A 15,449-nucleotide genomic window follows, 5' to 3' on the forward strand; every position below is an offset into this window, starting at 1 on the left:
TCTGTTTTATTTATTTCTTAATTTTTTATTTGTTTCTGTTTTATTTATTTCTTAATTTTTATTTGTTTCTATTTTATTTATTTCTTAATTTTTTTATTTGTTTCTATTTTATTTATTTCTTAATTTTTTCCCCCCAGAACTTGTAGCGCTGGGCATTTTGTCTGTCCAATCTTGGAGGTTAATTCTAATATGCCATTGAATGTCCCCTGAGCTATGGAAAAACCTTATGAATTAATGACCTCCACTGTATTTTAATTGTTGCAAGCCACCCAGAGACCTTTGGGTAGTGTGGGCGGCATATAAATTAAATTACATACATACATACATACATACATACATACATACATACATACATACATACATACATACATACATACATACATACATACATACATACATACAAGGCCATTGGTGAGCACCCTTTGGGTTCGGTCGGTCAACGGATGACAAATCCACCCAACAGTAGCACAGTCTAGCCTACATTTTACTAGCTTCCTTGCAAGAATATCACAGGGAACTTTGTCAAAGGCCTAACTGAAATCAAGATATGCTACATCCGCAGCGTTCCCTTCATCTAGGTGAGAATGGGTGCTTCAGAGGAACGACAAAGTTTTTTTAAAAATATTTATTTTCCAGGAAACACTGGGAGGCATCTAATTGTCTTAGATTCCTTAAAGGTGACCCCCCACCAGGCATAACAAACAAGAATTCCAAACCCTTTAAGATTCATTTTCCTATTTCCATTGAATTAATAAATCTGTCTTGACATCCATTACACTTAGCCCAGATTGCACTTTGAATATACTGTATTAGCTTTTTCTTGATCTGTTTGAGACCACCATCGATTCCACCCATGCAAGTCGCTCTTCATTTCTGTATTTCTCCCTTTGCACTTCCTGCCATCTGTGCACCAAAGAGTCACAGCGGTACCGAATCCTTCAAAATATCCTTTGTGTGTGGTCGGAAGCATATGGCCGATAAAATTTGCATGGCGGCCCCATGAGCATGGCATGGCTGAGATTCTTAAATCACGTCCTCTTTTAAAGGGTGATGATTGTCTCTCTAGGCAACAGAATACACCTCATCGTCATGCGGATTCATCCTTTTACGAGGTCATCGTCTAGCGAGGTACCACTGTATTGTGGTAAAGACCTGTCAGAGGAAGGATGCACACACCATTTCAGGAGGCAGGAAGATAACTCAGTGAGTTAGGTCTCTGGCTGCGGAGCCAGATGTTCGGAGTTCGATTTCCCCCCCTGGGAGAAAAGCCACCCTGAGCACCTCTTTAGAAAAGCACACACTGATTTAAATGATGGTATCATTGTCAATGAAGAATCTTTAGAACTGCAGAGCGGAAAGAGACCCAATCAATCGTCAAGTCCAGCCCTTGTCAGGGAGACTCTTCAGCCAGATGCCCAACCCACTGAGTTATCATCAACCAAATCTGATATGCTGATAATACAAACATGGAAAGCCTCTAAAACAAAGGCATTCAGAGACTGGGGTGGGTGGGTTAGTTTTAAAATCTGATGTCTGTTTAATTCCTTTTTCAACATTATCATTGCTGTTGTTCGTTTTTAGTACTGTAATATGCCTTGGGCCCTTTTGAGTTCAAAGGTGAGGTATACTTATTTTTAATGAATCAATCAACAATCGTACATGTATTTGCTGCAGCAAAAAAAAACACAATAATTTTCTGGCTCCTTAAAGAGAAATATATTCTGTTTGCTAAAGATTTGTGGACTGCAGGTCATTTCATTAGATGCTTGATGGTCTCCTGAAATATTATACACAGGATTAGGTGGAATAAAAATAAAGATGATCAGGTATACACAATGTGCACACATTTAATTAATACCTTAAGAGTGGTTGTTTAAGAAGCAGTTGTGAACACCCTAATACATTTAAGCAAATTTACTAATGTACGGCAATTATATACGGCGTGTGTGTGTGTGTGTGTGTGTGTGTGTGTGTGTGTGTGTGTGTGTGTGTGTGTGTGTGTGTGTGTGTGTGTGTGTGTGTGTGTGTGTGTGTGTGTGTGTGTCCCCATACAGACATCATCCCCACACAGGCCCATTCTGCAGTTTCATACTGCCATCTACTGCAGGATGCTGACTGTGCAAGGCTTATACAGAAAAAAAAAGTTTGCTTTCATTAAAAAAATGTGCTATTTTAAAGATCCATGCAGGACACAGAGAGTCAGGGCCGTATCCTGCACTGATAGCTTGTGGTGCAAAGCTGTGAGCTGGACTATATCGACAGAGCAAGAGCAGAACAGAAATCCTCCTCATATATATATATATATATATATATATATATGAAAAAACAGTGCAGGAGAGCCATAAACATATATATAAAATAAAAATTATCTGGCTTTCTTCTGATGAGGTCAAACGAGTGTTTACGGCTCTCTGGCATTTTTTTCTTCACAAGAACCCTGTGTGGTAGGCCAGGATGAGAAGGTGTGAGTTCAAGAAGACTATCTAGTCCAATGCCTCTCCACCTGGGGGTCCCCCGATGTTCCTGGACTACAACTCTCAGAAATCCTGGCCAGCATGCATAGGGGTGGGATTTTAGTCCAATAACGTCTGGAGACTCAAATTTGGGAACCCTTGATTAAGGGAGTTTTCAGGGCTGTCCCTAGTTCCAGATCAAACTTCTTACTGCAGTGGCACTGTAACGAGTTCCTTTCACAAAGGAACTTCTCTAGATGAGAAGGATGAAAGCCGGCTTCTTGTTACCGATAAAGGCCAGCTTTTAACACCAAATAAAAGTTGGCCATCGTGTCTTCGAGACAGAGGTTCGCCCGTATTTTGAAATGTCCCTCCACATCAGAGATGGGGCTGCATCTCCACGAGACGCATTTTTATGAAATCCGAACACAGGGCAGCCGGAACAGGATCTTAGAAGGCAGTATCAGCAAATGGGTAGCTCCACCCAGGTTGAGGGCTTGGATCATCATATTGGGTGTCAAATTGGCTGTGTAAAAACATTTATGATGCCCTGTTTCATGGATGTCATATCAGCAATGGGTACAATGGCCACAGAAATCAACTGGGCATCAGATCCTGAAATTACAAAAAAATTTTGTTGTTGCCATGTTGCATCAAGTTGCTTCTGGGTCACGGCGACTCTATGAACGAGCGAGATCCAAAATCTCCTTTCCCTCAACGGCCCGGCTCAGCTCTTGCAAACTTGTGGTTGTGGTTTCCTTTAGGAATCGGTCCATCTCACACGAGTTCTTCCTCTTTTCCTGCTGTTTCCCCACCTTTCCCAGAAGGATGGCCTTTTCCTAGAGAATCCTGCCTCCTTGTGATGTGGCCAAAGTCGGACTGCCTCCGCTTCAACATTTTTGCCTTGCGTGTATATCATATCAAGAGGATAATAAGCTAACCGGAAGGTCTTGCTTCATGGAAGACAATAACCATCATCCCCATTCCGGAGGAGAGAACCGATGACAAGCTGAGTGGGGGCCACTTCCTTCGCTGACTGGATCAGCCTGTGCGTTGCGCTAAAGGCCCCCATGCTGTATCATCATCCACCATCAAGATCATTCAATGCCCAAATCAGGGTCCTCAGAGAGGGAGAATTCTCTTGGCAGAGAGGAGGACCAGATAGATGGCCTTTGAGTTCCCACCCAACTTTGCTTTTCTTTTATTCTGCGGTTCTAGGCTAAACCCAGAATCTTGATTTGAGCTTGGAAAAAACAATAGTCATCATCATTGTCATCATCATAGAACTGTGGAGCTGGAAGGGACCCTCAGGATCATCCAGTCCAACCCCTGTCAAGGAGGGCTGGGGGGTGGGATTCAAACTCCCAACCTCTGACTCTGCAGCCAGAGACCTAAACCCCTCATGAAGATTTTTTTTAAAAAAAATAGCAATAAAGTGGATTTTCTCCCATGACAGCTGATTCACAAATCTCAACTTTCCTTGTATTTGAAATGGAATGGAGAACGGTGGAAAATTAAACCTCCCTTGAATATTTAGACTTGATTTGTCTAGTGATGTCTCGGTCAAATTCAAGGGCAAAAATTCATCCTGACTGATGATGAATCGCTGTGCCCTCCAGGAGACGGAAAGACATTTCTGTGGAGCCTTACCCAGGAATACGGAGTTTTTGAGGAAGCGGGTCTTTTGTAAGGCTAATGGGTTTTTAAAGGCCCGATTCAAGAGCAAGCCACTCCAAATAATTAGTATCAGTCACGACGGTGTATGAGCTTAAAATCCTGTTCTGTAGCTATGCTGGCAGAAAGGATCTGGCATAACTTGCAGCGGGCTAATTAATGCAGCGGGCTAATTAATAGAGTCCCCCGCTTAGCTTCCTTCTTGTGTGCCAATTGGATGGAGACTTTTCGGTGGGGACTCATTAATTAGCGGCAATTAACCCGCTCCAAGTTGCTCCACTTGGGGCGTTTTGGGGGAAGACCTATAGCCCCCCCCCGGCTTCCAGCTGCTCTCCAGATGTGGAAGCGAAGGTGGGAGGGGGTTGTGGTTGGGGGAGGGGTGACGTCACACACACACACACACACACACACACCTGCTCATCAAGTCTGCCTTGGTGTTTGGCCCCCTCAAAGCCCCGGGGCCACTGCAACCGCCGTTTGCCCTGCGGTGGCCCGGTTCGGACGTGCAGCCGCCGATCCCGTGACAACGGGGGCCCGCAGGCCCGAACACGGGCTGTGGAAGCACGTGGGGATGCCTCTCCCGAGATGCCTCGTCATTGTGCCGAAGGGAGGCAGCGAGGCGCAAGCGAAAGGGAAGGAGATGCCAGAGATGGAGAAGGGAGACCTCGCGTGTCGGGGGGGCCCTTCCTGCTAGGTGCTGAGGCTCAGACCCTCCGTGCCGTCTGGATCGGGCCTCCGGCGGGGGTGGCGGGCTGTGGGCTCCTTTCCAGCCGCTAGGGAGGAAGGCGGAGCCGGCCGGCGGAGGGCCCCCCACCCGGGCGGGGGAAGCGAGCCGCGGGGAAAGCTCGGATCGAGGCGATCGGCCGCGTCTCCATGGCCCGATCCGGCGCTGGCGGGGACCGGCGGGCCCTCTGCCCCTCCTCGGGAGCCCGCCGCCGCCACCATCATCACCACCACGGCGGGGCTGCGATGCCCCCCCCGGCCCGCCCCTAACATGCGGCCGAGGCGCGCCTGCTCTGGCGGCGCCACCACGCGTGAACCATGCCCGGCGTGGGGCAAGCCGAAGACGGGGGGCAGCAGCCGGGGGCCGGGGAGCTGCCCACCCTCACCCCGGCGGGGGGACCCCCTCGGGAGGAGGTAAGACCCGCGGCCGATCGCCTCCAAGGGGGAAGCAAAGGCCGGCCCCGCGGCTTGGTTTTTACGCTGCGCCCTGGGCGCACCGGCGCCTCTTTGGGGAGGGCTCCCAACCCCTAAGAAAAAAAGGGGGGAGGATCAAGACTCGGGGATCGGGCCCCCTTCTCCCCTTCCTCCACCCCCCCTACATCCCGATCCTGTTTTTTGTTCCCTCTTTTTTGCTGCATGGACCACGTGCCGCTTTGTGCCTTTTTTTCCCCCTCCTCGCCCCTCTTTGGTAGACAATCAACCCTCTTTTTTTGGAAAGGGGTGGGCGGGCCAGAGGGAGCGGGGTGGGGGATCGGCCCCCTCCCCTATTATGTCCACTCACACCCCCCCCAGGTAGATTCATCCTGGCCCCACCTCTCCCCCTCCAGCCCGGTGTTTCCATGGCGCGCAGCCCGTGCGTAAAAATAAGGTGAGGTTCTCTGTTTTTAGGAGCTATGGGAAATCGGTGGGGTGGAGGGGGGGCAAAAAGGAGGAAGCGAGGACGAGGCAGGCTTGTGTGGGTCTGCAGGAAAAAGGGGGACGTCTGTCTCCCCCTGTCCGTCTGTCTTCCAGGGGGAGGGAGGGATGGAGAGAGCGAAGTTCTGCATTGCACCACGGGCAAACCGCGGCCACTCTCCCCTTGCGCTCCGCTCCGCTGCTTTTCCTGGTGGCTGGGACGCCCGGTGTGAAATTGCAGAAATAGAGAGAGGAAAGGGTAGGTGGGGGTCTAAGGGAGATGATAGAGGCGGGGGGCCGGACGGACAGACAGCAACGGCGGAGAAAAGCCAGCCACCAGCCGTTTGCTTTTCTTCCTCCTCCTCTTTCTGCCCACCCACCTTCGCCAAATCAGGCGGGTGGATTTTTTTTTAAAATGTTAAATACAGGGAGGCGATGCTTGGAAATCCACCACCACCCCATTCTCTTTCTTGCAGGAGAGAATAAAGGAAAATACAAGGTTTCAAGACTTATTAGTGACACCCCCGTTTTTAGTATTTCCGTTCCGGCAGGATTTTTTTTTTAGGGGTTTCTTTCCTCTGCAGGAGAAAAAAAGAAAAGAAAAGATCCAGGAAATATGGGAGGATGGAAGATCTGGATCACAGACAACGCCTCCATTATCTGTGTCAGAGAAAAGGGTGTAGCTAGGAGGGATGAAAAGCTTTTTTTGTTCCCAGTCAAGATCTCACATTTATAATACTAATTTTAGAACTGCAGAGTTGGAAAGGATCCTTTGGATCATCCAACCCAGCATCTGTAAAGGAGACACAGCCCGGGAGGGGGGGGATTCGAATTCGCAACCTCTGGCACCACAGCCAGAGACCTCAGCCACTGGGGAAAATGGTTGTGAGCAGGGCTTAAGAAAGGTATAGTCTTTCCCACCACTCCTAAATCCAGGAACCATCCCCTCACCCCCCACCAAACCTCTTTCAAGGAACCTCAGTACACTTGTTTTGGCTGAATAATCCACTTTGGACCCCCCACTCTTCTGGGTGCTGGGTTCGATTTCCTTCATCACCACCACCTGCATGTCTACAGGCGTTGGCTGTTTTCTAGGCTTGACTCTGGCCACGTGTTCATGGCACTGATCGATCGCAGATCAAAACAGTTGCCACCACTGCGAAACCAGCTTTCTTTATCTCCGGTGGATCTATCTATCTATCTATCTATCTATCTATCTATCTATCTATCTATCTATCTATCTATCTATCTATCTATCTATCTATCTATCTATCTATCTATCTATCTATCTATCTATCTATCTATCTATCTATCTATCTATCTATCTATCTATCTATCTATCTATCCCTTGCCTTTCTCCTTAAAAAAGGAAGCACAACCATCATTGAAAACCCCCATATTCAGGCAGCCAGACAGTTCAGGGAAAGCTTTACCTGAAGAGAAAGGTCCTGCTTGCAGAAGGACAGCAGAGACGGGGCCAGCTTGGCCTCCAGTGGGAGGGAGTTCCAAAGGCTGGGAGCAGCCGCCGAGAAGGCCCTCTTCTGTGTCCCTACCCAGGGCACCTGTGAAAACGGCCAAGGGAAAGGCCTCCCTGATGATCAACACTTGAGTAGGCTCATAAAGGGAGACGCAGTCGAGCCGTTTAGGGCTTTATAGGTTAGAACCAGCCCTTTGAATTGTCTTAATCATCAGGGCCCATTGTACAGAATCATGGGATTTGTGGTTTGCTGGCAGTCTTAATATCCTGCGTCAGAGAGAGCTCAAGCCGCAGGCTCTCAGCAGAGAAAATCTGTTCTTTCTCAAAATAGCTGCGTTCATTCTTGGGGAGTGTAAATCCAGTGGTTTTCAACCTTTGACCGTCCCATTGTTGTGGACTTCCAATCCCATATGCCACAGTCGTCCTATCCGGCGGTAAAGGATTCTGGTATAAGGAGTGATGTGGCCGGTCTAGATGGATAGAAGGTTTCAGATCCCAAAGAAACCTCGGAAAGGGTGTGAAATGGATGGGTTGATGGCCCTCTTCTCTGGTTCAGCAACCTCCTGACACGTTGAACTACAACTCCCATCATGCTCTAGGTGACATGGATAGATTTTTCTTTCCATATTGGCCGTTTTCAGAACGGAGTCTTATTTTGGTGGGGGAGTAAAGATCCCCCCGGACTCCTGGGTCCTTTCCAGTCCATGATTTAGGATTGTTCGAGGAGAGAAGAGGGGCTTGAACCCAGTGGGAAAAGAGGCATTCCCATCTACACAGGTTGATTTTCGGACTACAACTCCCAGAATGCTCCGCTTTCAGTCTGGTTCTTGGTATACCTAGGAAGAAGAACCGGCGAGATTTAGTGTTTGGGGGGATATTTATGTCCCGTTTAATAGAAGAGCTTCGACTGTGGGTTCTTTTCGCTGGGACAAAACGGTGCCTCTTTTATCCTGGACCTTTAACCCTGCTTCACCTGTTCGGTCGAGCTTCTTATTCCAAGGGGAGAGAGATGCCTAGTGATTAGAGCAGAAGGGCTAGGGAAAGCAAGGCTCTCACGCATCCCCCCCCCAAGAGGGGGGCAGCCAGCGACTTAGAAAAATAGGGTGTCCGGTGACCGCCGATTTCCCATTGCTTCCTCCTCTCCCTTTTTTACTTACTTTGTTTGGAAGTGGGGTGGGTCCTCTCCGGAGCATCCTGTTGCCATCACAAATGCATGGAGGATTCCCCCCCCTCCACCTTCTGTTCTGTAATCTCCGTGGTCCCCCCCCGCCACGGCTGCATTACCACAAATGGACACACACAGGCCCCCACCACTTCTGCCCGAACCCCTGTGGGATCAACTTAAAACCTCTTTGTTCCTGGCGCCTTTCCCAGAGGCCTTTCAAAGGGGAGAAGGACCAGCCCGAAGCGGGGCCGGCGGCTGCTCTTTCCTGTTGCGGGGAGCCCAATCCACCAGGAGCTGGCTCCGGCACCTAACACAGGAGAGTCAGAAAGGTGGCCAGCTAGAAAGCTCAGAAATGTGCCTTTCCACTCCCTCCCTGAGTTATAGGTCCCATCATCCTGTGGAGGAAGTACAGGAGTTAAAAAAAGAAACCCAAAACATTTCTCAGCCAAACACACCTGTTTTCCCCAGAGAGTATAGGTATATATAGCCCTGAATGGAACGCTTGATAAATCACAACATAATGTGAAATAAGTTATAACTTTACCACGTTCAACTACAGTGGTGCCTCGCTAGGCAGTTTTTTTTGCTAGACATTGACTTTTTGTGATCGCTATAGTGATTCGCAAAACAGTGATTCCTATGGGGGAATTTCGCTGGACAATGTTTCATCCCTGTTTCGCAAACCGATTTTCGCTAGACAACGATTTTGACAGCTCCCTCTGCACTCGCAAAACGGGTGTTTTTGGGACCTGAGCTTCGCAAGACAGCGATTTAAACAGCTGATCGGCGGTTCGCAAAGCGGCTTTCCTATGGCCGATCTTCGCTAGACAACGATGATTCTTCCCCATTAGAACGCTTTAAACAGGTTTCAATGCATTCCAATGGGGAAATGCTTTTTGCTAGACAATGATTCTGCTAAACAGCGATTTCAGTGGAACGGATTATCATCGTCTAGCGAGGCACCACTGTAACTGAAAAACAACTTGAAAAGGGAGCCAAGAATGCTTTCTTTTTGAGGGCATTTCCTTTAAACATCTGGTCATCTTCTTAAATTTTGGATACGTTTTTTAAAAAAGAAGTTGAGTAACAGCACATGGAACAAGTGCTTAAAAAAAACTGCAGCATTAAAATGTTCTTGGGAAGGAGTGCTTTGTAACAAATGACACAGCCAGTTACGTACTTTAAAATAGTAACTACCAGAGTTTTGTATATACGAGAACCCCACAGTTTGTTTGTTTTTTGCACAGGTAGATCTTGGAGATGATGGCTCAATGGAGCCACCCTTTACAAAGGCAGTCTACCAGAGTTGCAGTGGCTGACCACTGCTGGCACCACAAACTAGCTGGCCACCCCCCTCTTGGTCTTATCCTGCAGTTCCTTTCAGCCTCCCCTGACTGCTGGATAGCTCAGGTTGGGAGTTCGATTCCCCCCACTGGGTCCTCCTTGGCAGAGACTGGATTCCCATGATCCATAGGGTCGCTTCCCGCTCTGCAGTTCTAAAAAAATCATTTTGATAAAACCAAAACACTGGCCTCTTGCTGCTTAGAATCCCATCTGCCAGCTTTTCCCCCCAAGTCCAAGAGGACTAGAAACCTGAGCTATGTGACGATGTGTGTTTAAAGACGGCGGGACTGTCGGGGAGAAGCCCTGCACGAGACTAGCTCTATAACTTGTTAATATCTCTCTTTTTTTCCCTCCCCTTTCTCCGAGCAGCAGCGTCCCCTCAAACAGTCTCTGAGCAGTTCCCTCTGCCGTGAGTCCCACTGGAAATGTTTGGTCCTCACCCTGCTGATGTTCGGCTGTTTCGGGGTGATGGCTTGGTGTCGCCTTTCGACGGTGACCCGGCTGAACTACGAGGGATCCTACCGGGACGTCTCGATGGTCTACCATGACAGCCCGTGCTCGAACGGCTACATTTACATCCCCTTGGCGTTCCTGGGGATGCTTTACGTGGTGTACCTCGTGGAGTGCTGGCACCGCTTCGCCAAGGGGCAGCGCCAGTACCGGGTGGACACGGCCAGCGTCTACGAGAAAGTCCAGCGCATGCAGCAGGCCACCCCCTGCATCTGGTGGAAGGCCATCAGCTACCACTACATCCGTCGCACCCGGCAGGTCACCCGCTACCGAAACGGCGACGCCTACACCACCACGCAGGTCTACCACGAGCGCGTGAACACCCACGTGGCCGAGACGGAGTTCGACTACGCGGGCCACGGGGTGAAGGACGTCTCCAAGGAGCTGCTCGGCCTCTCCGACTACCCAGTCACCAAGCTGCGCTTCACCAAGTGCTTCAGCTTCGCCACAGGGGAGGCCGAGGCGGCCTACCTCACCCAGCGGGCCCGCTTTTTCGGCGAGAACGAGGGCCTGGACGATTACATGGAGGCCCGCGAGGGGATGCACCTGAAGAACGTGGACTTCAAGGAGCACATGCTGGTCTTCCCGGACCCCGGGCGCCCGCCCTGGTACACACGCCGCTGGGTCTTCTGGCTGGCCTCGTTCCTCCTCCTCTCGTGGCCGCTGCGGGTGCTGTCCGAGTACCGCACGGCCAACGTCCACTACCACGTGGAGAAACTCTTCGGGGCGGACGACGGGCCCAGCCCGCTGGACGCCTCGGGGGCCTACGGGCGCCGCATCTCCCGCGTCAACACGGTGGACATGACGGAGCTGGAGTGGCACATCCGCTCCAACCGGCAGCTGGTGCCCAGTTACTCCGAGGCGGTGCTGATGGACTCCACCGTGGTGGCCGGCGCGGCCTACCTCCGCAGCTGCCAGCGGTGTCGGCGCTCCGTCAGCAGCAACTCCCTCCCCTCGCGGGGCGCCCGGGCCCTTTATGGCCGCCTCCCCTTCAGCTGTAGCCGCTTCTCGCTGGGAGGGGGACGCCGGTACGGGGGCCTCCTGCGCAGCCTGAGCGGCAGCCACGTCAGCAGCCACGTCGAGACCGAGCCGCTGGAGAGCCCCCCCTGCTACCAAGACGCGCTATACTTCCCGGTGTTGATTGTACACGGAGGCGAGGGATGCCACCGGCCGGGCCCCGCAGGCAGGGTGTCGGGGACCCCGCTGTGACCCGAGACTGGACGGGGAGGGGGGGTTTAGGCCTTCGCTCCGCCCCATGGCAGAAAACGCACCCACTTCCAACCTTAATTCCCTTGCCCGGGTTCATAACCATACACTAGGCTGTAGGTGATGATTGTCAGCCCACCGTCTGCCTGTACCCCAAATTTTATTCTCTGAGGAAAGAGAACCACTTGCTTCCCCCCACTTTTTAAAAAATTCAACCCCGGGGAAGGGAGGGGAGGGGAGGGATGCCCTGACACAGTGGCCCGCCATCCATTGTGGCTTCTTCTGCGGAATTCCTTGCTTTCCAAATGTCCGCACGGAAAAAAAATTAAATTTAAAATCGGAGTATTTCAACAACAGAAGGAAGGAAAGAGGGCGGGACCTGAATCCGGAGTGGTCCGTTTTTTGGGGGGGGGCTGAGAGGTACCGGCCATGGAGAAAGAGAGGGCCGAGGCTCAGCCTGGGGTCAAAGCAGATGGCTGTGAGTGGCTTGTGTCGCTTGATGGAACCTCCATGGACAGGGCAAGTCTAGCTGTGAACGCCAAATGCCGGGGACAAGGAACGAGTTAGAGCTGTGACACTCCAACCCCGTTGTGGGCTTCCCAGGAGCACCTGGTTGGACGTGGGATGCTCTAGGAAAGGAAGGCGGGAGAGCTTGGTCTCAGCAATGAGGCGCTGCTTTTTCCAGAATCGGGCTAGAGAGATTCCCATCAAGGCAGGGAAAGGATCAGGGTTCGGAGCTGGATCTGCTGTGAGAGGGAGGGTGGCAATACTTTCCTCCCTTGCCGTCCTGGTGACGATGCCCTTCGGTTGCCAGCCTAGGAGGTCTGGTTTCAGCCTCATAAACGGGCTTTTCCAAATACAGTAAGCCCTCTTGCCTTTAGCCTCAGGCAGCAAAATATTTCAGGACGGCCCTGTCCAACCTTGGCAGGCCAGTTGCCTTTGCCAGGTCAGATCTGTGGGCCAAGTTGAGACAAAATAAAAATGGGGAGTCCCTGGAAATGGATTTTGTTCGGGAGCTGGGGCTGAAGCTCCCATCCTCCACAGCCAGAAAGGATGGGAATTGTAGTTCAACCCACCAGGAGCTTCTGAGGCTGGGGAAGATAGGATTTATGATGAGTGAAGTGTGGGATTTCGGAGCAAAGTTGCTGTGGCAGAGCTGTGAGAGGCGTCCCTTATTCCATCATCCTTAACTATCTCGAGGTGGATGTCGGCTGAGAGGCTTGGCTTAAGGTGGTCCTCCTCCTTCCCTCTGTGGGGATCTTGAATCTCTAGATACTTGATAAGAGTTCAGGGCATGTAATATTCAGCATCCTTGGAAAAATACAGTATTTGGGGGGGGGGAGATATCACAGCACTGAATCGAATATGATCTTAAGATGGTGGCACTTGCCAGCAGTGAAAATATCCACTTATAATCCTGGCCCATCAATGTCCTGGGTGGGTGATCCTCTTAGGGGGTCCTTCTAGACGTCTGTGCTGGTCTGGATCAGTCCATCTCGATCCAACATCTTGAGGAGTTAGGGCTTCTTTCTCTCCACCTGGGGACAGATGGAGCCTCTGTAGGGGCCAGCCTCCCCCTGGGTATATTCATTCAGGGGGGGCTATACCACATGCTACAGTCTTTTCCTCCCACTTGGAGTGTGGAGAGATGCTTTGAGTGAGGCAGATAGTTCATCCCTCATTTCATAGTGGTTGTGGGGGGGGTCCCCCCCAAAAAGGCATGAGCAGTCCAGATTCCAGACTGGGCCTCTGGCATCTCCCCACTGCCTGATTTTGTGGGGTGGTGGATCGTAATCCGGGTCTCTTTCTGCTTCCTCGTTCAATCCCCCCGCCCTAACCCTCCCTTTCTTCCCTCCTTTGCGCACAATTTAGAAAAGACTGTGGCACGCAAGTGAATGTGGAGAACAGGGAGGGGGGACCTCCCCACAAAGGGGTGGGTGCGTGCGTGTATGGGGGGGGTAATATTGAGATTGGTCATGTTGATGTCGACATTAAAAAAAAATTATCTTTGTGGAGTCCCCTGACTTGTGGGGGCAATAAAGATCTTTGAAAATGCATCAGGGCTTCTCATCATCTCCTGGAGAGGTGGGAGGACCGGGCGGGAGGTTCGAACAAACATGGGGTTAAGGATTTTTCAATAGGATGCAAAAAAAAAAAAACCCAACAAAACAAAATTTATTTATAAGTTAAATAAATAAATAAAACACACACACAATTTGAAATCTACGGGAACTCTCCATGGTGCTGAAATCCTGCCCTCCCCCAGAGATATCCGGGAAGTCTCCGTTCACTTTTAGACGAACATTTTTATCCCGTTACAGCTGCTTTGATCAAACCTGGCCCATCTGGTGTGGCGGCTTTCAGCTCTGCCCAGAGCGGGTCTTTGAGAAGGCTAATGGATCTTGAGTGCTTGTCCGTGGCACCGGGAAAAGGTTGGCCTTAACAGTCGAGATGGATCCTTCAGAACAATGTGCTGGGGAAACTCATAAACGTGTTGTGAGGATTAGAGCGAAAGTTTGCACAAGGAGGCCATGGCAGATATAACCTTTTCCTGCTAATCCAGGTGTTTTGAGCCCTGACATTGTGGGACACACAAAGCTGAGATGAGAGGATCTTTCTTCCTCGTTGCAACATCTGGGGACCGTCTGTGCAGCTCTGCCTGTCTGCTGGGTTTCTTTTGCCTTGAAATCAAACCAAGGCTCCAGACCTCATGTTTCTGAATGTTTGGTTCATAAAACAGAAACCTCATTGGAATTTAGTGGCTCTGTTGTGAGCAAAGGGGCTGATTTGGGTTTTGGCCTGAACTTTACAGGCCCTGTCCAACAGGTTGAGCCCTATTTTCCTCAAGTTAGGTTTAGCACCTTGGATAGTGACCTTTAAAGTTCAGACTAAAATCCGCAATGGGTTACTGATATCGGAGCCATCGGACTGGGCTGTAGGAAATGCCTGGACATTTGGGTCAGTTGCCGATCTGTCTAGTTAAGGATTGCCTGCGTTGTCTAGTTAAAGGGTTCTCTGCCTTAAAAAGTTTCTTTTCAGCCCTCCTTGACATTCTGGGAGCTGAAGGCAGGATTTGCATTGCCTTTGCAAACTGAAAATTTTAATTACAAACTGGGCGAAACCTTTTCACTCTCCCCATCACCATTCATAAATGGAAAAGTCCCGGATAAAGGGTAAACGGGGCATTGTTGACATGTGGAACTCCTTGCCACAGGATGTGGTGAGGGCATTCTGACCTAGATGGCTTTAAAAGGGGATGGGACAGATTCCCGGAGGAAAAGTCCATTGCAGGTTGCATGACAGGGATGTATCATCTCCAGGCTTAGAAGGAAGGGACCTCAAAATGCCAAATACAGGGGAGGTAGATCAGGAGACAGGTATCTAGTTGTCTCATGTGCTCCGAGAGGCATCTGATGAGGCCACTTGTGAGATACAGGAAGCTGGACTAGATGGGCCCCTGGCCTGATCCAGCACGGCTCCTCTTATGTTCTTATGACATGATGGCCTCTCAGACCCATGAGCCCTGCTCAATACAGGCAGTGTTTCAGGACAATGGGAGCAATAGTCCAAAGATAGCAGACATGTAGATCAATTATACCGCTGTTAGTTTTATCCACGAAGGCTACAGGCCCTCCAAACTGCGTACCTGAAAACACACATACACACATTAGCCAAAACAGGCTAAAAAAACCAGCCACGTTCATGGACACCCGTCTTAATTCCTTCAGAAACTCAAGTTGCTCAGCTCGTAACCAGAAATCAGGAAGTATATGTTTCCGGACTAAAACTGGTCGTGCTGGCTCAGGGATCATGGGAGTTGTAGTCCTGAACAGTCATTCCCCCCCCGCCCCAATTTCTGCTCCAGGCTGGTGTGAAAGAACTTATGAAGAGTCATCAGAACAAAGTGGATTGAAAATCTTATCTCTGTGATATCTTATTTTAAAACAAGAAGTAAAGAGCACTTCGGAACGACGCCGGGCAGCGGGTTCGAGGGGACGCGGCT

The 15,449-nt window shown here is 50.3% G+C and overlaps 1 protein-coding gene across 1 annotated transcript; it reads left to right on the forward strand.

Moving 5' to 3' along the window:
- Positions 1-4,535: 4,535 nt before the first annotated feature.
- Positions 4,536-13,503, forward strand: TMEM151A (transmembrane protein 151A). Its single transcript, XM_020797337.3, has 2 exons — positions 4,536-5,264; positions 10,100-13,503. The coding sequence occupies exons 1-2, from the start codon at positions 5,169-5,171 to the stop codon at positions 11,447-11,449; spliced, it is 1,446 nt and encodes a 481-aa protein (XP_020652996.3). The 5' UTR covers positions 4,536-5,168; the 3' UTR covers positions 11,450-13,503.
- Positions 13,504-15,449: the final 1,946 nt, after the last annotated feature.

Source organism: Pogona vitticeps, chromosome 15, assembly GCF_051106095.1.
Source record: "Pogona vitticeps strain Pit_001003342236 chromosome 15, PviZW2.1, whole genome shotgun sequence".
NCBI classification, from domain to species: Eukaryota; Metazoa; Chordata; class Lepidosauria; order Squamata; family Agamidae; genus Pogona; species Pogona vitticeps.

What these genes read in the sequence shown, in the direction of transcription:
- TMEM151A (XM_020797337.3), top strand. Translation starts at nt 5,169, where the DNA reads ATGCCCGGCGTGGGGCAAGCCGAAGACGGGGGGCAGCAGCCGGGGGCC. An exon ending in GGGGACCCCCTCGGGAGGAG is followed by an intron (nt 5,265 to 10,099) that starts GTAAGACCCGCG and finishes TTCTCCGAGCAG; the next exon opens with CAGCGTCCCCTCAAACAGTC.